Raw genomic sequence first — 25,407 nt, 5'->3', positions numbered from 1 at the left:
ACACGCAAACACAGGGAACATATACAGTACAAATTCCAGAAAGATAGCACCCAAGGTCTGGAATTAAACCCATCTCCAGTGCTATAAGGCAACAATGCTTCATCAGTTGAAGTAAGGGGTAACTAGGAGAGCCCGACTGTACAAGGCCAGAGCAGTCTTTATCGAGGACACCATGCTTAACACCTCTACTCTTTTGAAAAGTTCTATAGGATCATTAATGACCCTTCAGAATTAGAATACCTCATCTAAAGGACAAAACTCATGGCCCTTATTATCATACTTGATTTTGTAATTCTGATCTACAGGAAAAACCGCCACCTACTGGTCCACCAACACCACTTGTAGCAGCAACCTGAATTTTTCTAAGTGATCTCCCATTCCAGTATTGATCTGGAATGATATTGATCATTCCAGTACAGATCTGGCTATAAAGCAGTACCACTGCTGCATAAATAAACATGAGTATTTGTATTGCATTAAAGCATGGTACTGCAGGTGATTTTCAATAAAAGGCATGTAAGTCTGGAACAAAAAATAAAATTGCTTTCTTAAAGGGTTAATAAATACATTAAAATGTCACGTTTCTGCAACTGATTGGACGAGTCATACCCCTAATACTTTAAAAAAATATTTTCTAACACAAAAAAGGACACAATTCAATTAGGATATCTAAGTTGTTAGTAAGCTGTCTAGTCACTATTTAGGCGGTAGTCATGAAATTGTAACTAAAAGTAAATTAAATTCGTACAAAATACTTAGGTAAATGAAAAAACATTTTAACGCATAGGCATTTAGTGACCTCTAGTGGTACTCTTGGTGTATTACAAATGATCGCAATGAATAAAGAATGTAAAATCTTAACATTCCCTGGACTATTATGATTAAAATTTAGAAGAATCAATATATATTTACATTTTCTGATATACATGTTATATAGGTGGGTTATCTGGTTCTTTGGTTATTATAATTCCAAGAAAAAGTATTTATAAGTGTATATTAGTACAACATACTAAAGTGCTTTATTGAGGCAATTACATGATGTCTAAATTCTGTTTAAAAATAATATGAATGTAAGTTCATTTCTGCGAGCTTTTCAAGAAAACTCAAAGTGCTGTAAACCAGTACACAAATAATACATATAAGTAAAAAATAAAGAAAACCACTGATGTGGAATGTGGAAAGATGGGTCTTTAAGCACATTTTAAAAATATCAGCAGTCGCAGGGTATCTGTTTGGGCAATGAATTCCACACATGAGGTGCAGAGCATGAGAAGACCATCTCTGGCCATCTTCATGCTTCATTCGTGTGCCCTGTGAGCCTGGTCTTCAGTAGAGTTGACCAAGCATGAATCAGCAGATCTCTCACTAAGAACTGCACTAAGCTCCTATAATAAGTCCTTAAGATAGCCTGGAGCTGGACTATTCAGTGCCTCATGCTGTAGGTGAGCAAATGAACTTTAAAGTCCACTCTACACTTAACAGGAAGCCTGTGTAATTCACAGAGGATGAGTGTTATGTGGTGATACAGAGTAATTTTAGAGCTGCAGAATTCTGGACATAATATTGCCAACTTCAAAGCTCAACTTCAAGTTGACATTTTAAAGCATTTAAAGTTTATTAAATGAATGGATCACTGATACAGACTTCACCTGGCTTAATTCTACATACACTAAAATGTCAGACTGTATAATAAGGCTTGGTCTTAAAACCAAAGACAGAAAGCATCTAAAAATGAACAGGAAAAAGCACCGGATTCAAATATTTTTGAATTAACATGCAAATCTCAGTGGCTTAAGGAAATGTAAACAAATGAACTCATTTCCAATGGCACTGTAATGTCACTGTAAATCCTCCTAGTTCTCCTCCCACAGCTTTTGATAACACATGGCAAAGCACACATTTTTGCACTCACTAGAAACAGTAAAAGACAATGTTGAACTTCAAAGTGATACACGTCTGTCACATTGTACACCTTGACTTAAAGAGTGCAACTGCTCTACTTCTTTGTGCTCAACTGCAGAACTTCTGCTTAAGCTTATTCTTATTTATTGAATGACTGCACTTGAAACACACAGTAAATGTTATAGTTACTGCAGCCACGTGGCTTCTGAACTAAATAAGCATTCATATTGTCCAGATCTATATTTGTTTTATACTGTGGGCCAAAGCAAGGAGTTTTTGCTGCCATTTTCCCAGTCTGCACATTGGCAGACTCACACCCTGTGTACGATAACGCGTACAACAGCTGCAATAAATTATAAAGCACATCTAAAAAACACACTTCTAGATTTCTACATACAATGCAAATAGTAGAAGGTCAGTGTTGTTGTGCCTATATAATCTCCAAATCACTTATATAAATTGAAAATTAAATGTTTTATGAGCAGTTTATTGAAACATTGGGCAATTTCTTCACATTGATTTCTTATTGTGTTTATTTTGGCACATAATGTACAGCCTTGTGCACAGAAACCTGTAGGCTGTTCCGATGTTGGGAAGGAATATGATGACTAAGTAATGGAAATTTAATGACTACAGTAATGCCAGCGGGCATGACAGGTGGTAATCAAGGCCACCTTCCCTCCAGACAAAGTCTGCCATGCTGGGTATGTGGGCGGATTCTCACTTTAGAAATCCAGTGCATGTTTCCAATGAATAAAGTGAAAAGAAATTGTAACTGAGACCTAAAAATAGATCCATTTTGCAGTTGCTTCAGTTTTACAAACTTCTGAATACTGATTTAAATCTTTTTTTTTCTTGCAAGATTAAGTGTTTTTGCTTTTTCTATTAGCAGAAATGGAGAGATTCACAGATGACCTCTTGCTCTTGGTCTTGAAAAACAGAACCCAAACAGCATGAAGCCAGATATCTGCTCTATCTGCTGTAATGTCACCTAACAGCTTGAAAACATCCAGCGCTTAAGGGCAAGAGTAACTAGCAGTGATGTATGAAGGACTACAAGTTTCTAAATATACCAGTGCAGTGCTTCTCTGCTGAGCTATTCTGCTGTTGCATTTGTAAGGTCCTACTGCCAGTTAGAGCATTTTTAATTAGGCACGCTCTTGAGACAGAAATGCCAGAGGTCTGCTTGTCATGAGTGTGTGGTGATGACAGATGAGATAGAAATATAAAAGTGTAACAAGAGTAAAAGGCACCTAAAAGGCACTGAGAAATAGAGGAGACCCAATCTATACTGGAGGCCCGGAGGGCATGTGCTACAGTTGAGCAACAGCCTTTTTTGCAGAAAGACATTAAAAAGGCGTTCATTTCAAGTGCCAGTATCTGTGAGCCTCTTTTTTGAAAGAATATTGAATGTCCAATGGAGTCTGTTTTAGCGTTACATAATTAAATGCACTTCTTGATAAGAACTAACGGGATGCAATTGGTATTTAAAAAAAACAGGATTCAGAATTATAAATCCAGTATACCTGTCCTATTATCAGTTTATCCACTTAAGGTATTAGTGGGTTTATCAGAATACCCCCACCTACAAAAAGATCTACTGAAGTCATCCTTTCATAAAAAAGTATATTTGACCATTAATTTTATTTCCACTGTAAGCACAACGTTACTGCATTGTTCCAGACAGCTAGACAGCTACCGTGCTGGAGTCATAGCTTCACAGCCCTCAATTATGTTTTTGCTTTTGTTTTATGAGAAGTGGGGAATTTAATTTAGTAAGCATTGTGCTTTAAGAAGCACACGCTGTTAAAATATATACAAAAAAGGCAGGCAGACATAAAAAGGTCAGCAGTTTCAGGTTAATGCATGTAAATATTGCACTGATACAGTTGATGTTTATGTATTGCACTACGTGTCTGAAGTTAAATGATTTGATTATAACAAATTAAAACAGGGGTTATTTATTCACCCTGCGTGACTCATCATTCTGTAGTTTTGGAAAGAGGAAATTGATTCACTTCCTATTTATAACCCAGCCAGTTACATATTTAGCTTCTGCTTTCTATAGCCTGCTTTTTAAATGCACATCCCAAGTACTTCCAGCTGTCTTTGAATTTGACCATAGCTCGTAACTTCAAGAATATATTAGGATTAATAAGTGCCACGATAAAAAAGAAATATTTTTTTGACGTTACGTTTTTAAGTATGTAAAAAGTTACGCATGCAAAGAGTTATGCACAATTTTTTGTGTTAATAGGATTACATTTATTTCTGCAAGATTTATACAGTATTTGGCATTTCAACTATTATTATGCCTGATATTTGGTCTTTTTCAACAGTAGTATTATTCGAACGATTAGCGCACAACCCCCTGCCCCCTCCCCAGTTTCCCTCCCCCGTAAAATTTGTATAAAGTCATATTTAACATGGGCATAGAAGTGTTGGAGTGCATTTATTTTGTAACTCACTGCTACGGTTCTCCAGAAGCCGGACTGGCGCTGAATAAAAAAAAAAACTCAAAAAAATTTTAACAAACACTTCCCAGAGAATGGTAGTTTTGAGTCTTTGCATAAAAAGTACAGTGCCGCGTTAAGGACTACAGATACCAGAAGCCTTTGCAGCCTCTCTGCATGGTGCAGGTTTGCTTATCCGAACAGAGTGCTTGCATCCTGGTTCATCTTTATGCAATATGTCTGATTGACAGTGTGTACCTCAAAATACGGATGTATTGCCTCCTACTATATTGTTCGGCACTGTTTAATTGTTTTTGTCGATTTCATCTTTTTTTTTCCTCACCAAGGGTATCAAAATGATTATAACAGAGAAAAGTCATCGCCAAGAGAGCGCAGAACTGCTTGCATTGAATTTCTTACTGATACTTACAATTTTAACGATGTGGTTATTTAGGCAACGTCAAGTTAGGTTTCTGCACGAAACTGGCGGAGCAATGTTTTATGGTAAGTAATGCAGAAAGATTAATTACATTTAAAAAGTAGATGTCTTTTATTCAATTTATGTTAAGTCCTTCGCATCTTATACGATTTACAGACTTCCAAATTATGCCATTTGTTTTTTTTACAAAGTAATGTTCAACGTTCAGTAGACTAAAAATTGCACTTGTTCAAGTTCACGTCTGTACAACTAATGACGTATAAAGGTATGTAAGATATAAAGGAAATACTCTTACCCTTGAAAATAAATTGTATTAGTGTATTTACTGACGGTGCCTTTGCTTTTAGTAATGTCGTTCTTTATTCTTCCAGATAAGTATTTACTAAAAACTAGTGAAACTAGTGTTTACTAGTTCTCAAAACTATTTCTCCATTGTTTGCAACTGTTATTTAATATGATACACGTTTAATTTTATTCTAATGTGTTTAATTAGAATGAAGGTAGTATGTTTGTAACTAAACGATTTTTTACTTTCATGGGATTTCGTCTGTTTATTTTGTTTTGAATTAATTAAATTTTGAAAAAAATCCTGTACAGGTGTCATAAACTCACCTAGAGGCCGAGGCCTAAAAACACTGTGTGCATTGCTAGTACAACAATCACAATAAAGTACTTTAGCCATCTGTCACAAATTAATATCATAGTTTCATTTTAGAAGAATGAATTGAAATGTTTCTAATGGTCAGCGAGTGTCTTTGTCATTCTGTAATGACAATGGACAGTGTAATGCACTAGGATTTCTTGAGCCTCTTTTTGGGTGCCTGTTGAGCTGATGTTTCTGCATGGTATAAAACTGTATTTCTATATGAAATACAGTAAGTAAATCATTTATAATATCCATTTACTTACATGGTCAAGGTATTACTTTCAAGGGTGCAAGGCATTCTGTTTTTCAAACAAAAAGTTTTGAAGAGAAAGCAGCTTTTCATTGTTTTTTGTCTATGTTTCCAGGATCATAATGGACAAAACTACTGGGTATAATTATTAGTAAGAGAAAAGTCTCAGAAGTCTTTATACATTTCTGTGCATCAGTAGTAATGCCTTTTCTAAGGCAAATGTATTGCACAGCAGGTGTGGGTGTCTCCAGACAGGATACTGCAAGCCTGCAGTTCTAAAATGATTAAGACATAAAAAACATCCTAGCCAAATAATTAATTCAGTAAAGCAGCTGAGGTACCTTATGGATTGGCATTGCCCATCTCCGCTGTAGGATTGTATTGTATTGTATATTCTATAAGTATATTTGGGTTTATATACTTTTTTCAAATTATAAAGGAGATGGTTGGCTTTTCCAAAATTTCAGAAAATAAAAAAAAATGAAAGTCAAGTACAGTTTTTTTTTCATAAGTAGTATTTTACCCTGATTGTTACTGTGATTGCTGTTATAAGATACATATATTATGAGTGCTAATGGAAGCTGTAATTTGCTAGGCCTTGCCTGAACATTCAGACCTGTAGATGATTCTCCCATAGGGAAATCAAAATGGCATTTCATCAGTATTAACTTCCATTATCCCCTGCATCTGCCTGCCTCCTTTCATATGGCAGAGGAAAATTACAAGAGTCTTTCACTCACTGAAATAACGGAAATCATAGGCTTGTCTGTGTGCCAGCAGAGCCTAGATCAGTGTGAAGCAGTTCATTTTGGAGGGAATGAAATACATAATGATAGACTCAGTGATCCTAAAGTTTCTTCAGTGCTTCAGACAACGACTTTTGCTGTATTCCCCCACAGTCTGCTCAGTGTGATATGTACAGTACAATGAAGTCCAGTAGCAAATTATACTGTTACACATCACCTGTGTCCTAGACTCTGAATGCTCTGAGTAATCTTCTTTTATCTCAGATATAAATCTTCGTGAGATGAAATACAGTGTTCTCTTTTGAACAAAACCATAATTTTCAAACATTAGTTTTAAAAGCTTTTAGTATACAATTACCTTGTCTGTCTTTTTTTCCTGAACAAAATAGCATTCACTTCCTCAGTGAGGAATGTGCAACATTTATTCTCTTTGTGATACTTAATCCACTTCTACCTGATATATTTATCTATTTTCTGTATCTTTGGAAAATGTATATTAATCTAACTATGATATATTACAAATTATAATGGAAATTGTACTGTCCTGCATACTCATTGACTGTTATAAAAATATATGTTTAGATTGCCTTTTGATTTCTTCTTTAAAGGAAATAGAAGTTGGTTCATGTTTTTATTCCATTGTTTATTCTTTTAAAGGTTTAATAATGGGACTGATTCTTCGATACGCTGTCTCTCCATCAAGCCATGAAGTTGCTAAGGTGCACGAGTGCAGGAGCCTGAACAGTACACCTCTCTCCCTTATGGTTAATGTAACAGCTCAGATACACCAGTATAAATACATAGGAGAGGTCAGCCAGCACAAGGTTGAAGGCTTCTATGCAAGCCCAATACTCCAGAAGGTAAGACATTCACATTTGCTTACTGCCTTTATATCCATGCCTTTTGGGGTGTCTTTAAGTGTTACGTTTCCTCAGGGCAGAGGGGACAAGTTAGAACAAGAACATAAATGGTGGGAAAGTATGGCTGGTGGCACTGTAAGACAGACATTCACCAGGCGAAATTACATCACAAGCACTTTTATCAGCCTAGCATCCTGTTTATGACAGAGAAGAACTTTGGGCCTTGACAGAGGAAACTCCCTTGCTATATCGCCTCCTATTTATGTAAAGCTTCAACTGAATTATCCACAGTCAAAACTAGTGCTAGTTCATCACATTACTAGTTGAAGAAGGATATGGCCTGGATTTTTTTTCTTTTGAGCTCAAATTAAGAGCATTACCATAAACATGTTGTTACATTAAAGACCTGGAGCTTAATTTTCTGTTGGGTTTCTACATGTCTGCATCTTTGTATCTTTTACATTCATACCATATGTTTCACCGTTGACCATATTTGTGCAAATTAATGCATAAAAACCGATAACTCCAGAAACGGGGGTGCTTAATATTTCTACATTGGAGTACCAACTCAAACAGAAATACTGCTGATGCCCTCGTCATGTTCCTGCCAGTTCAGGTTTAGTGGAACTGCAGTACGACTTCCATGCCCTTCCCACATACCTGACCTCTTTTGTAAACAATGGGCTCTTCCAACTATGTAGCACTTCTGAAATTTTATCTGACATCTTCTGGAGGCCACCAAACTCATTTTCAATGTGATCTGAGTTAGCATTGAGCTTGATAGCGGAAGTTTCAGTGTTTAATCATCTGTGGCCATCTTTTGCAGGCGGGAGTGGGGTAGATATACAAATTTGCATCTCACCATATGACCTGGCACACTGAGATTTATCCCAACTATTTCTTTGCTCCAGTGAGCATCTTTCATTTATTAATTACAGTTGCAGCAGGGGGCCCGAAGAAAATGAACTTCACGGTTCCCTCAGGAAAGCTTATGTTCTCCTTAATAGCCTGAGCTCGTCATCCACATTCGATGGAGTGGTCTTATTAACAATCCAGTTGAGACTTCTTCAAAGGCCATTTCATGTGCTGCTGAGTCCGGGACACCGTAAATGTCATTAAGCAGTGTTCCAGATGGGCATCACTTTGAAAGATAAGGATTTCGTTGCATTACTGAGTCCATTAGATTGTGGCCTGTTGGGAATAGGATACTAAATTTTGTAGTCTGATTTACTTTACAGCCATTCTGGTGAAGTGGTAATTAGTGCAGTATACCCCATACTCTGTATTGTTAAACCCCTGCAAAAATAAAATCACTTAAATATGCATAACTTACTTTCCTTTTATTAGTTTCTGTTATAAAGGGTTTCATTTATTTGGCAAAGGTTATTAAAATCTGTAATATATTTTTTCCATGTGGATACTTCTTGTCACTACCAGCAATTTATATCCTATTGACTAATGCAGGCATGGTAATGGAAGACATTACTGACTACTTTGTCTCTGCAATTAACTGAGCATATTGTTACCAAATTAAAATAGACTTTTAAATGTTGGTGGCCCAGATATACATATTTCTGTTTAATGGCACCACACATTATCTTATTGATTTTCCTACAAGTAATAAAGCAGACAATTAAGGGTTTTATTTTAAGTTCCATGCATTTTTAACAGATGTAATACACATTCTGTGTTTTAGTGGCTTAACAACTTCTAAATGGCTTTTTCCTTTTATGGTTTGTAGGTGGTTTGTTTTTTGAGATCTGCATTATAAATATATATCATCCAATTGCCTTTTGGACCTTAGGTTTCCTGTCAGGGGGAGATTTTGATATTTTAAATGTTCTGTCATTAAGGGCAGTTGTTTAGATATTCTGTGTGAATTGTAAAATACTGTAGATCAATCATTTAACATTAGGGATGTTTTTTCCCAAGGCAGTTAACGAGATCTGTTATTAGGTGGACATTGTGCCAGTGATTGCTGCTGTTGAATCACATAGGACCTCACTTTTATTTCTCCAAAGAGCAGAACTTGCTTAGCATAATACAAAAGTGGCAGACCCAGAATGTGAAACAGGAGTTATCTGCTTTTAATCTTGTTTTCTTAACCACTAGACAACCTGGTGGCCTACTGTAGTTATATCTGATTAATGATAATAGTATGTAAGTCTGAAAGATTAAAATTACATCATAGTAAACCTAATTACTTGCCCAGAAAAAAAGTTGGGAAGGAGGTCTGATCAATCCATATGTGTATCTTATTTAATAGAATAAAAATGCTTAAATGCACATTTAAGGCAGCATTTTCTGTAGTTTCATCAAAGGTATACTGGGACTGGAATAAAACAATGGAAATATCAGTGTTGTTTTCTGCCTTTCTGGATATTGTAAACTAGAGTTCAAATCGGTTAGCTAAATATAAGTTTAGGGATTGTGACTTCAATCGAAATAGTATTCCACCCCCATGCTGTCCATTGTAGCTACTAGCCTGTGATAGCCTGTAGATTCCTCAGTCTTTCAGAAGTGTGACACTGATATAGTGTCAGCAGTGAATCCTTTTATCATACTGTATGTATTAATGCTATGTTGCTACAGCATAGATTGCCCAGGGGAATTTGATTTAAATTTTAATCCTTAGCTGTCATTTCATGCTCAAGCCTGAGCGCTTTTCATGCAAAGCCTATAGTCGTCAACTATGCTTTGATGTGTAAATGATTTTTCAAGTGTCCCAAACACTGTCCACTCTCAAGCAGTGTGTGCATGGTTGTAGTGTAATCAGAATAGGATTTGTCTGTATAGTTATATAATGCAGATGTAATGGTAGTTTTTAATTTTAAACTTCAATGTTTAAATGTTCACTTGGTATAAGTAGAAACACTTTGTATTTTTAAATGATGAATGTTCAATGTAACTAAGCAGGATTTCACACACAAAAACACAAATGGTATTTAAAATATTACTGAGCATATACAGCAGATGTGCTGAGAGCAGTTCTTTGGTGACTTCTTGGTGAACATGTCAAAGTCAGTGCACACCCAGAATGATCAGATAGCAATAAATGGGATCATGTGGACATACTGAACAGTAGTGTGTCCAATTGTGACATTTGACATAGCATTAACAGATTGTGCGACTAAATTAGATATACTGTATGGAGGTTATTTTATTTTGCCTGTCTAGGTACTGAAGAAAAGTGACGTGAGATGCTGAACAGCAATGTGGTTTTGCTTGGCATTGCTCCTCTGGATTGAATTTTGTTTTAAAAACGACTGTTACATTTAGCAATAGCGAGAGGGCATTCGCAATTTCTGAACACATTGCGTATTCATATTGTCCACCAGCCTTTTTCCACCTTTCAAAAAAAAATCTGCTGTGTGGTGAAATGTGTTTCTCCTGATCCATGGCAATGGCCCTGACGAAGGGAAGTAACAGATTGTGTAAATTTGCACAGTGCAGCAGTTCTTTACTGCATGATTATTATATCGTGTTACTAATTGTATGTGGACTTGTGAGCTAGGTGTTAGTTCACATACTGTACCTGTGTACCAATGTGACAGAAATCAGCATTAATGATATTAAGATAATGCCTTTAGTTAAGGTGACATACAGTACATACAATATTAACAATAGATGTGAGTAACTGTGACAAAGTTACAGTTCAATGTATAAAGTGGATGGAATGAATCTGGGGATATATCTTAATAAATGAATTGTAATCTCCAGAAGCTTCCTGATCACTATTATTATCATCAACAGAATAACATGATTTTATTTGTAAGTGCCTTTTAAGAAAGTAAAAGTGCTGTACAATAGCACAAGTGTAATACAAAAATTTCAAATGAATGTAGTTCAGGTGGGAAGCTGCGTCAGCATGTGTAGGCTGGAAAGGAACAAGTAATAGGTTTATTCCATGCTGAAAAAAAAGGAGAATGAGAACACGTTTCGGCCGTGGAGCCTTCTTCAGGTGTGAGAGAGACAGGGCAGTAGGCAAAGGTAATGTAGCGGGACAACAAAGGTTGGGAGGGAGGAGGAGTGAGAGGCGGGAGCAGGGGACAGAAGAGAGGCCAATCAAGAGGTGTGAAGTCAGAATAGGTGTAGAGAGGTGTGAAATGAAACTTCCAATGAATGGAAAAAAATTAAAAGAACAGTAGTCTGTCGTTAAGAGAAGGGAGAATGTGTGATGCTAGCTGCAGAATAATTTTGGTTTCAGTGGTCTTTCTGATGTATGAGTTCGGAAAACCGTCTTTGAGAACACAGACATTTTCATTGTGTTAGTCAAAATCCTATTTTTGTTGTTGTGTGGAGACATTGTTCACTTTTATTACACTTTTTAATTGAATATCCGGCTATCCAGTTTACATCATAATTCTCTGTAGCATGTAATGATATGATTCTTTTTACTTGAGCTAAGGTGTTATATGGAGATACCTGTATATACCTTGTTGTTCTTACAGTAGATCATTCACGGTTAATGAAAGTAAGCATAACTGCTTTTTGCACATTCTTTGGTTACATAGTCTATAATCCAGCTGTCAAATGCACAGAACACTCATCTAAAACAATGTTGTCTAGATGATATTGTTTTCCTGTACTAATGGGGTTACAGTCTCAAGCAATACTGTTAGATCTTCGGGAGTCCATTACTATAATGGTGTTTTAAGAAGATGCTATTGGTGTCTGCATTACCAATATTCAAAACAAAAGCAGAAAAATCAATCAAACAAAGATATATTTTCATACATATGTATTTTTTCCTTTTGAGTTTAATTTCAGAACATTATTTTACATTGTCAAAATCTAAATTTCAGTTTTAAGCTCTGGAGATCTTTTATCTTTAGCTTCAGGAGCAAAATTGTTTGTCGGATAGTGTACATTAAAGTAAGAATGTTTTCTTAAGCTCAAAGCATTACGTTTTTGCAATGTAAGTGAAACCTTATGTTCTAAAAATGCCTGTAGGATAGTTATCAGTTGTGTACATTTTTCTGTGCAGCTATTAGCATTGCCTTGCACACTGAAGGTCATTTGTAAAGCTTCATACTTTACCTGGGTTAAAACATACAGATCTTGCAGCTGTGTCACAGCGTTGAAGTCATGTGACTGTTTTTCTCTTGGCAGATGATATTTGACCCTGAAGTTTTCTTCAATCTGTTGCTACCACCAATCATATTTTATGGGGCATATAGTTTAAATCAAGTAAGTAAGGTTTTCTTTTTACATTTGCTGTCAAGTGACTATTTTATATGCATATACAAAATACAATACACAAAAGAGCAAATTGTTTTGATCTACTTTGTAGTTGAGGCAGATTCCCTCTTGAGCATTTACCAGAACTGTTCTTCATGGCTTACATGTTGGACATGTCTTGTTGGAAGAAAACCAAGGGGTGGGCTCTAACAGTTGGGTAAATTAAATGTTTTTATTTGGAGTGAGCCGTCTTTGAGTGCTGTGCGATACCACACAGAGCACAGGCCAACAGATGGCTCAGCCCACAGGTCAATTCATCATGGTTCTTATTGTTCTTTCCAGAAGTTTTTTTTCCACAACTTTGGCTCAGTGTTAACATATGCCTTTCTGGGGACTCTGATCAGCTGTGCTGTTATTGGGTGAGTATCCATGCTTAACAGTTAGGTTTTAAAGCAATGCTCTTTATATGTAAGTGCCATTTGCTACTAACATTGTTTATTTCTGCAGATTTATACTTCTAGGGAAAATTATTAGCTGTACAGCTTTACCTGAAGCGTTATTTTAGCCTTCAATTCAGAATTATAGCTATGGTCACAAAGAAAACTGTCGTAAATAAAATTGAATTGCAATGAAACCGATTTGGAATGAGGCACTATGGGCGTTAAATCCTTTCACAGTATTGCACAATAGTGAATGCATCAAACTGTTAGATTCACTAAAGTAGAATGCTTTGTGTTTCACTAAAAATGGGTTGCTACATATTTGCAAAACTAAATACTACCAAATCACCTACACTGCCTAAAAACATACCATACTCGCTTAGAAAACATATTAAAAGCTCTTTTTTTCAGTGTTGTAATAAAAAAATACTATCCAATACTACCCTGAAATTAAATCTTATAACAATATATGACTTGATTCCTTTTCTGATATTTATGTCAATCAGGAATTGTGTTTAACTTTATCCTACTTACTATACATACAAGTATATTACAGTTGCATTCAATTATGAGTGCTACACGTGATTTGATGTTCATTTCACCAAATAAAAAATGAGTGAAATCACATAACGCAGAATTAGATTCCAGTGACTCAAACTGGAGGTCAGCTTTCTCTGGTTATTTAAATACAGGGCTGAAACATATTCTGTGGGAAAGCTTTTTTCATCCCCTAGTGAACTAATATTATCTTTGCAAACAGTCAAGGCAATTTAACTCCCATAGACTGAAAAGGCCTCCTGTTGTCTGCCAGAACACTGGGATCCAGGTCCCTGTTGAGCAGTTTTGTGTGTCTGAAGGAATCTGTTCCTTATTGAGCTACAAGGATTGAATTGTCTCTCTGCTCACCCCCTGGAAAGAAACTTTGGATGGTCACTTTTCCTCTCTAAACTTGTAATAAAAGACAGTCTTCACTGCAAACATCAATTACTAAAAACAATATGCAGGACATGGCAAGTAACGGCTTTGGTGTTTAATTAAAGTATGCAGTTTCTTTCCACTGTGTGACATTTTCTAATGATTGGGGATTTGCATTTCTAATAATAAAGAACTTGTAGCTGGAGTAAAAGTAAAGTCAAGAATGTGCAAATGCTGATCATTTCAGAAACCCAAATTGTTGATCTGGGTTCTGGACAATTAACAGCACAATCAATTGTATTCACTGGGCCAGATTACATGGGTATGAGAGGTTTCTAAAATTGGCAAAGTGTGAGCAAGGCAGGCGAAGAGGGACTTTAAAATATGGTGCAGTGAGTCAACAGGTAAATGCAGGAATGATTGTTTAGACAGATAAATTGCGGCAGTCTGTATAAGGAGAGGAATGAAAATGACGGGCAACAGAAAATCACGCCAAAATCAGTGAGTAGTAGTGACAGCTCGCGTCAGAAGGCATGTGCTCGTGACAAACAGCAACAGGGTGACACTACGCCGATGAAGTGCTCCCTGCTGGGCGATAATAAGGAGCGAAGACAGGAAGTGGATGTGTGGTACGAGGTGAGGGCGCACTCAGCTGACAGTGTCAACACAGCTGACTACAAGAAGTCACTGTTGTGGAAAAATCAGAAAATGATCGAACTGCTGCTCTTCCACCTTTTTCCCCCCCCAATATCTCCCACTTAGGGATTAGAGTGACAGTGACAGGATAGCGTGGGCACATACAGTAAGGCATCAGGATACCACTCTGCCACTCGCACTGCTACCAGTATTTCTTTTTTGATGTGTAATTTTGACAGCACCAAAGAACCGTTTTTTTTTCCCCACAATGCCACTAGCAGAATATTTCTAAACTACTTTCATGTGTAACATGCAGAAATAATTACGTGAAATGACTGTTGCTTAGAATAGCTCTCGAGGGGGTAGTATTTTATTTAGTCAGCTAAAGGAAAGAGCTGTGAGTGCTGTGTAGCTGTGAAAATTACCACAGATTGTGAAAGTGATCTGCAGCTGTAGAGATCATGTACAGCAACACCTCATCTTCACATGCAAGAAATTGAAGGTTATACAGTGTTAAATTATTTGAGTTTAGAGTGATGCAAAACCTTTTTTTCTACCTGAAGTAAATCAAGAGCCTTTAATTTCACCAAGCACAGCAAAACTTGGCTGTTTCTTACTTCTAGTTCTTGTGATATTCACATGAAGCATCTTCTTTTCTGATCTGATTCTATATTTTGTTTCCAGTTTTAACTGGGATGTCTATTTAGATTGACCAGAATATTCAAAATGTGAGGAAACATGTTATAGTTATTGTTCCAACATTGGCAGTATTGTTCACTAAGATAACTCAAACATATTCATTGGTTGACAGTTTATTTATGAAACAATACAATATTTATTTAACAAATTCATAGGTTTTATGCTTGATTCTTCTCACACATTCAAAACAAATTAATTAGATTAGCGTAAAATGTTATTATTAAGTTAAACGATATTTTCCATAATATCATAATCACAGCTGTAGGCTTTAAACCAGGAATCCAGATTGTAATGGGTTATAAAAATAAATAAGTCTCCAGAAAGAAGTATGAAATGTGTAGGAGTATTCCTTCATTTCTAAATTATTTTCAGGGAAGTATGGTATGTGACAAATTACAAATAAAAGCCTTTTAATTAGTAAAAGATTGAATGCTGCTTCAAATTTTGGTTGTATGCTTTAGTGTATTCCTGAGAAAAATATTTGGAAATAATCCAAGTGTTTTGTTATATTTTATGTTCTATTTTTAATTTATAGATTCATGTTTTGCTACTCGTCCTTTCCATTGTAAGTTACTGTATGACATTTCATAATAAATTCACTGCTTTCCGAGGTGGGTGGCAGCTGTAGGGTATTGCAGCTGTGTCTCAGTTTATCCTCGTGTAATAATAAAAGATATAAAATCGTGCATTGTTGTGCCAGATTTTCAGTGATACTATGGAAAAGATGGATAGATTCAGCTACGCCTGAGAAAATGTAGCCTGGACACAGTCAGTAGCAATTTACACTTCATGCTGCATGTGCAGACAGCACATCTCCTTTGAGGAAAAGCCATGGAAAGTGGACAGTACAGAACCAGTCTTCTAAAGGAGGCATTTAACTGTCCATCCATCTGCTTTGTAACTGCTTTACGAAATACAGGGTCATGGGGGCATTAAATTGTAACTTGGTGAAATACAGTATTCTGCAGAACAACACCTTGTTTCCTTTATATGTTTGGTCATTCGACACCTACTGTATTAGCAGTTGTTTAGTCTGGAATAAGGAAGCAACCATGAAATAAGTAAGTTGGGGAGACTAAACAGAGTTCTGCTTGTTACATTTCCAGGCACCAATACACAGATGGCCAGGGTTTTTAAAGCATGGATTGAGTGGAGATTCAGACCCAATCAGGCCTAATCAAGCAAGCAATTCAATTATAGGGTTCAGTTAGCCTCAACTTAATTAAAGTTCAAAGGTCTCCCAAGCAATCATGGACAGAAGAGCTAAACTGGCATTTCAGAATGTAAAATATTGCAGTCCAGTGATTAGCAAGAGACTGCTTTTTCCCTGTATTTTTAAGAGCCCAAAGCTAGTGTTTCAGCACAGGCGTTATAGTGGATCCTCCTGTATTGTGCATGTGTCAGAAAATGTTAGTAGAATTGCCTTGCCTTCTGGTACAAGAGGAAGGAGGTTGTTTACTGCATATAGGAAGCTGCACTGAGAGGAGCAGTTATTGAGATAGGCAAAGTGGCATTAAAAGAGTAGGGATGTAACCCCGGCGTCCTGGCCAAATTTCCCATTGGTCCTTACCGATCATGGCCTCCTAATAATCCCCATCTATGAATTGGCTTCATTACTCTGCTCTCCTCCCCACTGATAGCTGGTGTGTGGTGAGCATTCTGGCGCACTTTGGCTGCCGTCGCATCATCTAGGTGGATGCTGCACATTGGTGGTGATGGAGGGGAGTCCCCATTACCTGTAAAGCGCTTTGAGTGGAGTGTCCAGAAAAGCGCTATATAAGTGTAAGCAATTATTATTATTATTATTATTATTATTATTATTATTATTATGAATTATTTTGGAACACAAAGACTATAGGTCTGCATGGTGGTGCAGTGGTCAGCTTTTCTGCCTGGCGGCACTCAGGCCCTAGGTTCAATTCCAGACTTGGGGTGCTATCTGTGGTCTGAGTGGAGTTTGGATCTTGTTTGTGTGGGTGTCCCCCACAGTCTGAAAACATACTGGTAGGTCAATTGGCTTCTGGGCGAATTGGCCCTGGTGGTGTGTGTCTGTGTGTCTTCTCTGTGATGAACTAGTGTCCTGTCCAGGGTGTACTCTGCATTGTGCCTGTTGCTTGCTGGGAGAGGCTCCAGCTCCCCAACAGCCCACAATTGAAAGAAATGGTTATAAAATGAATGGATGGATAATCATTATAATTATACAATGACCTGACAGATTCTGAGCTACAGCTTGGTCTGTTTATGTTTTATTTTTGTTTCACATGAATAATAATACTTAATAATAATTGCTTATATTTATATAGTGCTTTTCTGGACATTCCACTCAAAGCTCTTTACAGGTAATGGGGATTCCCCTCCACCACCACCAATGTGCAGCCCCCACCTGGATGATGCGACGGCAGCCATAGTGCACCTTAACGCTCACCACACATCAGCTATTAATGGGGAAGAGCACAGGGTGTTGAAGCCAATTCATAGATGGGGATTGCTCGGAGGCCATGATTGGTAAGGGCCAATGGGAAATTTGGCCAGAACACCGAGGTAACACCTTCACTCTTTTCAAGAAACACCCTGGGCCACAGTGAATCAGGACCTCAGTTTTACATCTCATCTGACGGACAGTGCCTTTTGTACAGTATAGTGTCCCCCTCACTGTACTGGGGCATTAGGATCCACACAGACCAGAGGATGAGCACCCCCTGCTGGCTCCATTAACACCACTTCCAGCAGCAACCTTAGCTTTTCCAGGAGGTCTCCCATCCAGGTTCTGACCAGGTTCACACCTGTTGAGCTTCAGTGGGTTGTCAGTTGTGGGCTGCAGGGTGAAATGGCTGCTTAGTGGATTTCATTGGATTTTTAAGGAAAGCAGTGCGAAAGATTCCAAATGAAAAACTGGACAGTCCACCTGTGTGAAAACACAAAACTCCATCATCATACATGTATATTTATTCAGGCCACAGGGGTTTAGCCGTTCAGGTTGTAAACCATCGTAGAATTTTCCAGTTTCAGTTCTGAGTTAAAATCATTCACTGCTCGATTTGATAATCGCATAGCTTATTCCAGCCTTAACCCCATCTGCTATAAAAATTATGTTATAGTGTGAGAAGCATGCCTCTGGCACAGAAGCATGCCTCTGGAGGACTGATATTAATTGCTCAGCAGGTGTGATCTTTTTGCTGTAGGTTGTGCCTCAGCTTAAAGCCTTCTGAGCCTCCTGGGTTGGATCAGACCTACAGTAAGAAAGTCCAGCACCTCATGTTACTGAAGAGTGGGAGTGTACATGTAGGAGTGCTAACCCTGGTATCCTGGCTGAATTCTACTCGGGGATTATAAAATCTGGCCTTCTTGAAGTTCCCCTAATTCAGTTCTGGAAGTAGTTTCTCACTTCTCCGCCTCATCTGCTGTGTGGTGAGGCAGGCTGCTGGAGCATCATGGCTGCCACGCGTCCCCTAGGAGATGCTGAGGAAGTGGGTCTCCTCCTTCTTCCTCCTCCTGGTGAGCTGCAGGTGAAGAAATCCTTTGGGATGAAAAGTGCTAGACAAATGTAATTACAGTAGTGCTCCTGGTGAGCTCAGTCATTTTCTGCCTTTCACGTGTCAAGACAAATCACAGCCTTAGAGGGGTTGAGTCAATATTGAAGACCTGTTAAAACAACGAGGAGACAAAAAAATAGTAATAATTGCAGTTAATGTAGTATTTAACTGTAGTAGAATGTTCTGGTTATTAATATTAATATTGTGTTTTCATCTTTTTCACTCAAAACAATTTTCAAATTTCTCATTTTCTTTTCAGAAAAATAAGAATACCACATTCTACTATTGCTGTCTCCAGTTTCCCCTAATCACTGTGGTGATCATATTTATATTTATGTTGAAAAAACATTCACAGCGTTGATGTGCATTTAAAAAGGTGGATAAACAGCAGATTTCATGTCCCATTAAGAAACGTTTATGACCATTTAGCAAATAAAAGGCTACAATTGATGTGATGTATTTGAGCTGACAATAACTTTTTTAGAATATTTATTGGTTTACCAGTTTGGTTTAACAACAGTTCGGTTTAAAATTTCATATTTTCAATCAACTCTCTCTTAGTCTATTTTTTTCAAAGGTTTTCCTTCCTGTTGCTTGTGTCTAAGGAGATAATTATTTGAACAAAGAAATGAAAGTAGCACTTCTCATCACTACATGCACATCAGTTTCAGTGTGTTTCTCTTTGGCACACTAGGTGGCGCTCATGAACCACACAACACTCGCTGTTTGATGCAGGTCAGCTGTTTCCTGAAACACATCAATAGAGAGCTGCTAATTACTATGCTGAATTCACTGCAGTGCTGCTTTTCAGTTGCAGCCTCAGACTTGTACTCTGCCAGGCACCAGATTTATTTTTACACATCCAGACAACCTGCTCATGCAAATTGGTGGAGAGGTACCATATTTCTGAATTTTGTTTGATCATTTTCGTTTCCAAAACATGAATATCCCAGACAGTGTCATTGGTTCCGGTGTTGTGGTGGTAGTGGTGGGGGGGGGGGAGTAGAGCCAGGAAATTGATCCCTTATCTATATGGGCAGATTTCCTTGTTTTATTATTTTGATTTTTGCTTCTCCAGATCTTACAGTTGATGCATCTGGTCTGGCACTTGATGCAGCTGTTATTTGTTTCACTGCTACAGATTAATAAAGAACTGTTGCTGTGAATTTTGGATTTTCTTTTCCTTCAGTATTTTTCGCAAAGGCAAAAGATATTATGTGGATACTGAAAAATGGGCTACTGATTAGTATACGTATGTCAAGAGAATTTATTGACAAGAGAAAGTATAACCCGATAATATCAGGATCAAATGTAATAATAAAAAGAAAACAAAGACACTAGCTCCATGAATTACAGCCAAACAAACCTTCAGAGCCTTTAAATGTCTCTATTTATAGTTTATAGAGAAATACAGGGCAGGAACCAGTTAATTGACTGCAGGTGCGTAGTCAAAGCCAGCAGTCTGCTCTCTGCTTACCAGATATCCTAAATTAGGTCTCTGCTTACAGTTTTATGGATAAACACACACATACATGCACATATATACAGTACCTAGTATTTGTATGTGTACATATACACAGTCTACACAAGGTAGGTCTTTCGATTTAGTGTTGTATATTTATTTTATTAGCAATAATATAATAAAATGAGGCTTTTAATGCAAATATTGCTCTGCTTTCTTATGAAGGCCACCACATTGAAAGAAAGAAACTCTGGGATTTACTAATCCTGCAGTACCCACCAGCCACTTGGTAGAGCAGCTCTGTGTATATGGTAAAAACTATTATGATAAGTGACATTTTAAAATACTGTGTATGCACCTATATCTGAATGTTCTGTCAGTTTTAGCTGTGGTCTTTTAGAAAGCGGAGAAGGTATGAAGATAAACAGTAAGGAATAAATTACAGGAATATTAAAATTCCCCTATGCTTTGTTATTATGAATCTCATCCCTCAGCCTGAGTTAAATTCAGCACAAAGTTCCAACATCAGTTTTAAGGCCCAGAGGAATGGGAGGGATTGTTTGTGGCAGCAGGATCTAGAAGGGAATGTGTTTCCCACATACAGTAGTGGAAACCCAACCCAGATTAATTTACATGTCTGCCTCGGATTAATGAGTCATTACTTTGACTCATTTCATAAACAAAATTGGTTCTGGAATTTATCAGTTGTGTGCACAGCCTACTCTTTAATTACAAATGAGGATATTGCAGATCTTCAAGACACCAACATAATGTTTTTATTACTTCAAGGTGTAAGAGATGTCATCTCATGTGTTCTGATCAAGATCACCACATACTGTAGCAGTGCTGTCTGTTTCTAACAAGACAAAGTGTGCAAAGTGGTACTTCTCATACCATAATACTGCCCATGTTGTATAAACTTATTGTATATCACACAGTTGAGATATACAATAAAGTAATATTACACCTCTTGTGTAAACAATTATGCCACTAGAGCATCTTAGGTGAAAACATTTTTTTAATGATATGCTTAAGCTTCTTAAAATACTTTAGGAAGTAAATAACTTTAAGAAATAGGAAGTAACGTGTTAAAACGACAGACACCCATTACAGTTTAGTTAGGTTATTGGATTAGTACTTCATTTTCTTTGAAGTCTTGGTTATTTTTTTAAATAAGCTCTGCCAGTATGAGTACTGCCAATATGTCTGCCAGTGCTGTCCCTCTCTTATAGTTCCTAGTTGCAGCTTCCCATTGGTGCTCACGATTTCACTCACTGTGGAATGTCAGCTGGCGTTCCTCTCTAATCTGTTCTTATCTACACTGACACTACTTTCCACAGTGATTCAGCATGTGAAGCCTAACAGATAGGTTTAGAAAGTGAAATGCATGGCCATAGTTATCACATCTTTGAGCGCTTGTTTGACTGGTTGGTTAGTCATATTTATAATAAATTCTAACAAATTCAGGTTTCACTGTGTGAGGGGTCAGTTTACACAATGCAGTCATCTCTGTGATTTTTCTTCTTTCTGTGAACACTTAACTATGACCTGCAGGCTCAGCGATATCACCTTGCCATCTTACAGGAGGCCTTCGTCTTGATCGTTTTTTGATCTTGTGGATTCCAGTTCAGTAATTGCCTTGGTCCAGTGAAGGTCTGTTCTTCTTACTAGGTGCCTTTCCCTGCAATTTATATTAGTGGGCCTTGATTCCGCTTTCATTTCTTGTTTTTATTGCTTCTTCTTACTCCAAACATACATCAATATATTTAAATAAAAAGATGATGTGTACATGCGTATCCCACATACTAACACATAGATCTGTACGGGCACTGGCAAATGCTTGTGTTTCCCACCAAAGTGGACACAATAACAGCTGTGCACTTTATTTGGGGCGCTGGACAATTCTTGGATAAAGCCATCCTTTCAGCCAATTAGACATGCAACCCGTCAAAGATCTCTTTGTTAAGTTCTGAAGTTTCAAAGCAGGCATTGGGACAACCCTTGGAAATATATGGAAATTAAGCCTTCATGTATTATAAATACCTATTCTTTCCATCTCACTTCAAACCCATGAAATATTCATCAAAGCTGTATTTTGTATTGCTTGAATTTCCAACATAATACACATCAATACTGTCATTATGGAGACAGTCTCAAAAGTCTGGCTCAGAAACCCAGAAATATGGCGTGGTTTGATCCTTCTACTGTAGGTCCGAAACTCCTAAACAGCCGATGGCTTTAGTTGTAAATCTTAATTCTAACTCTTATGCAGAAAATGCTGTCATTGAATGATGATTAAATACTATTTTAGACAAAGCATTGCCTGTATTCCGTGCTTGAGCAGTGATCACCACAATGAGCAACAGCAGCTTGGTAAACCCCTAATTAAGCTTAAGAAGAGGCGTGATCTAAACAGCGAGCTGCATTGGGGTGACTCATCTCGATGAGGAGAACGACAACCCATTTGTAATGATGGGGTGGTCCGAACCCCCCTTTCCTTAAGTGAGGGATCAGCCAGGGAGCTGCAGCAGGGGCAGTGGTGGGGCGGAGGGAGGGATGCAAAAACAAGACACAAGCACATCAGCAAGAAGCAGGATATTTATATATAGGTGGGTTATCTATGATCATATAGGTAGCACAGATGTGTGTGTGTGTGTGATTAGTGTTTGACCTCCTCTCAGATTTCCACTTGTGCTAATTAATAATGTCAGTGCACCCTTCTTAGTAAGCTCATATCCTCAAGAGGGGAATGATTAAAAAATGTTATGTTGCAAGAAATGTTTTCATTTGTTCCATATTAATAAGTTTGAATCATTCAAAACATAACAACACTTCTATGTTTGTTATATCTACCTTTGAGTGTGTGGATTTTGTGTATGTTTGCTTGAATTAACATAGAAATTAGTTCGAAACAAGACTGCAGGTTTCCGCATATTAAATTATGTGCGTATGGAAATATAGTTAATGTGGTCTCAGCTATGCACTTATGATGTATGGAGAATTCTTTTTTACATTTGTAGCACGAAACTTCTTATAAAATTAGGTTTCCAATTAACATATATATATATAATTATCTTATTATCAGAAATATCTATCTCCCAGTTCCAGTTAGTAAACATTTAATATACCAACTAACCAGGGGGTCAGAATCACTTAATGAGATTTTATTAAAACCACTCAAGCATAGGACATTTCGGTAGGATTTCCATTTTAAAGGATAGATTACAGCTTTTGCATTTCGAGGAAAAAACATTATTTTAGAATTGCTGGTGAATGTTTAATTAAACCTGTTAATCATTTGAAAGTCACAGTTTACTTTTCTTAAAATACCCTTTAAAACAGAAGAGACCTTTATGCTGTGATAGGATCATGTGTGTCAGTGCTATTCCTAGAACTACATAGAAAAAGGAAACAGTCATACTGACACGTCTCATCCTTCTTGTGATGAAATGAAATTCTACTGAAATTCACCCATGGGACTGTGATTTGATCATCGAAAGTGCACAATTGAGCACAAAATCAATTCTGTTTAAAGTGAAGCAATACAGATACACAATTGTATATTTTATTACTATATAACAACTAAGTCATAACTAATGTAAGATTGCCGTTTTGCAATTAAAAAACAGTTGGCCATTGAGACCAATTAACCAAATAATTACCAAATAAAATGACCAATCCTGTTTTCAATTACAATAGTACAGAGCTTACTGTAACATTCTATAACATAAATGAGTTAGTTCAGTTTGCTGTATTGTGATAATCTTTCATCACAATGTGATGAAAAGACAAATGAAAGACACTTCTTTTTCAATCCAACTTGAACTGACTATATCATTCTTAACAGGGGTAGTATGTACGGCTTTGTTAAACTCATGGTGCATGCTGGCCAGATTAAAGAAGGGGATTTCCATCTTACAGACTGCCTCTTCTTTGGAGCATTGATGTCCGCTACTGATCCAGGTACACTGTTTTAAAATACCTAACATCTATGTTTGCCCTGATCCTCCTAGAAAGCAGAAATTATATTTTAGTTTCATTTTGCTTCCTTTGCTTTTAATTGCCATATGTTTAACATTGTTCACCAACTCATACAGTTAATCATGAATGGCTGTCTAGTATGCTAGACTCTTTGAATCAGGTCATACTTATAAGATACTTAAATTAATATTTTATAATTATGTAGCTCTGTTGCTGGGCAGAGTAAAATGTACTTTTGCAGTGGAGCTTTAAAGGGCACCTGAGGAGGGGTTAATTAATTTTGTAATAGTTGAACTGATTAAGTCCTTGAGCTTCTTCTTCCCTTTTGAATGGTCTTGATCTGCAGGAATTGCATCGTACTTCTCAATTCTTACAATCCTTCTCGAAACTCATAAGTTCTCTACAGACAGACATGGCAGGTTTAGTATTAGAGCGCTTAGGCATAAACTCAAATCCCTAAAGTGAAAATGATACTTATCAGAACGCCACTGATCTTACTGAGGGTTAGGGTAACCTGCGTAAGCTATCCTGACAGCATGTAGCACGAGGCAGAACTGATCATATCTCTCTAATTTGTCAGAGCAATTATAATGGCACCATTGTCTTGTTTGCTATTTAGCAGTCTACTCTAAACGGGATCTGCTAACGCTTCCTCTAAGCCAAAATAGTTCTGTAGAATGTGAACATAGATATTGCATTTCTTGCATTTGATTTCGCTCCAATACAGCAACTCCGATGTTTTATACTCTGTACATGCCCGGTCATCTAATAAATATGAGATGCAAAGTCAGTCTGATTCGAATGTTAACTAATTAGCAGCAATGCTTTCTGGTTTCAGCTGCTATGTGCTGTAGGACCTATGGTTTCACTTCTAGTGTATTGACATTAAATGTGGTAGAACCAGTTATTACTATTTTCCTATTTTAAGTTTATATCAACAAATACATTTTAATACACAGCTTTCTAGCAGATTTATGAAAGAATGAACTTTGTTAATTTCAGATCCATGGCCTCTAGAAATAAAGAATATTGCACCTTTTTAGTCGCAGTTGTACTCCTACAATGAACCCCAGCAGATGAGAGGAATACTTGAGCATGCTGATTCGATCTCATGTTGAGATATCAAGGAGACCTGCTTTTTATTTTTAGGCACCTTCATAGCAATGCCAAATATAGCAGCTGTGTAGCTATCCAGATCATTTCTATACAATAAGTATTAAACCAACTTGCGTGTGTCTGTGAGAATAAAAAAAATATCTGTGCC

The 25,407-nt window shown here is 37.1% G+C and overlaps 1 protein-coding gene across 2 annotated transcripts in view; it reads left to right on the top strand.

The window, feature by feature from the left end:
- Nucleotides 1–4,544: 4,544 nt before the first annotated feature.
- The window catches only part of LOC148676812 (sodium/hydrogen exchanger 9-like), an 89,950-nt gene continuing 69,087 nt past the window's right edge, over nucleotides 4,545–25,407 (top strand). Inside the window, exons 1-5 of one of the 2 annotated variants that reach the window (XM_088613547.1) lie at nucleotides 4,545–4,859; nucleotides 7,094–7,296; nucleotides 12,409–12,486; nucleotides 12,820–12,896; nucleotides 24,010–24,125. In XM_088613547.1, coding sequence (XP_088469673.1) covers nucleotides 4,712–4,859; nucleotides 7,094–7,296; nucleotides 12,409–12,486; nucleotides 12,820–12,896; nucleotides 24,010–24,125 — 622 coding nt within the window. In that variant the 5' untranslated portion in view covers nucleotides 4,545–4,711. The remainder of the gene's footprint in view (nucleotides 4,860–7,093; nucleotides 7,297–12,408; nucleotides 12,487–12,819; nucleotides 12,897–24,009; nucleotides 24,126–25,407) is intronic. The other variant, XM_088613556.1, reaches the window with a different exon arrangement.

The sequence above is a fragment of the Lepisosteus platostomus genome, chromosome 2 (genome assembly GCF_059453375.1).
Source record: "Lepisosteus platostomus isolate fLepPlt1 chromosome 2, fLepPlt1.hap1, whole genome shotgun sequence".
Lineage (NCBI taxonomy): Eukaryota > Metazoa > Chordata > Actinopteri > Semionotiformes > Lepisosteidae > Lepisosteus > Lepisosteus platostomus.
Note: the sequence above shows the minus strand (reverse complement) of the source record. Positions and strands in the feature narration are given on the sequence as shown.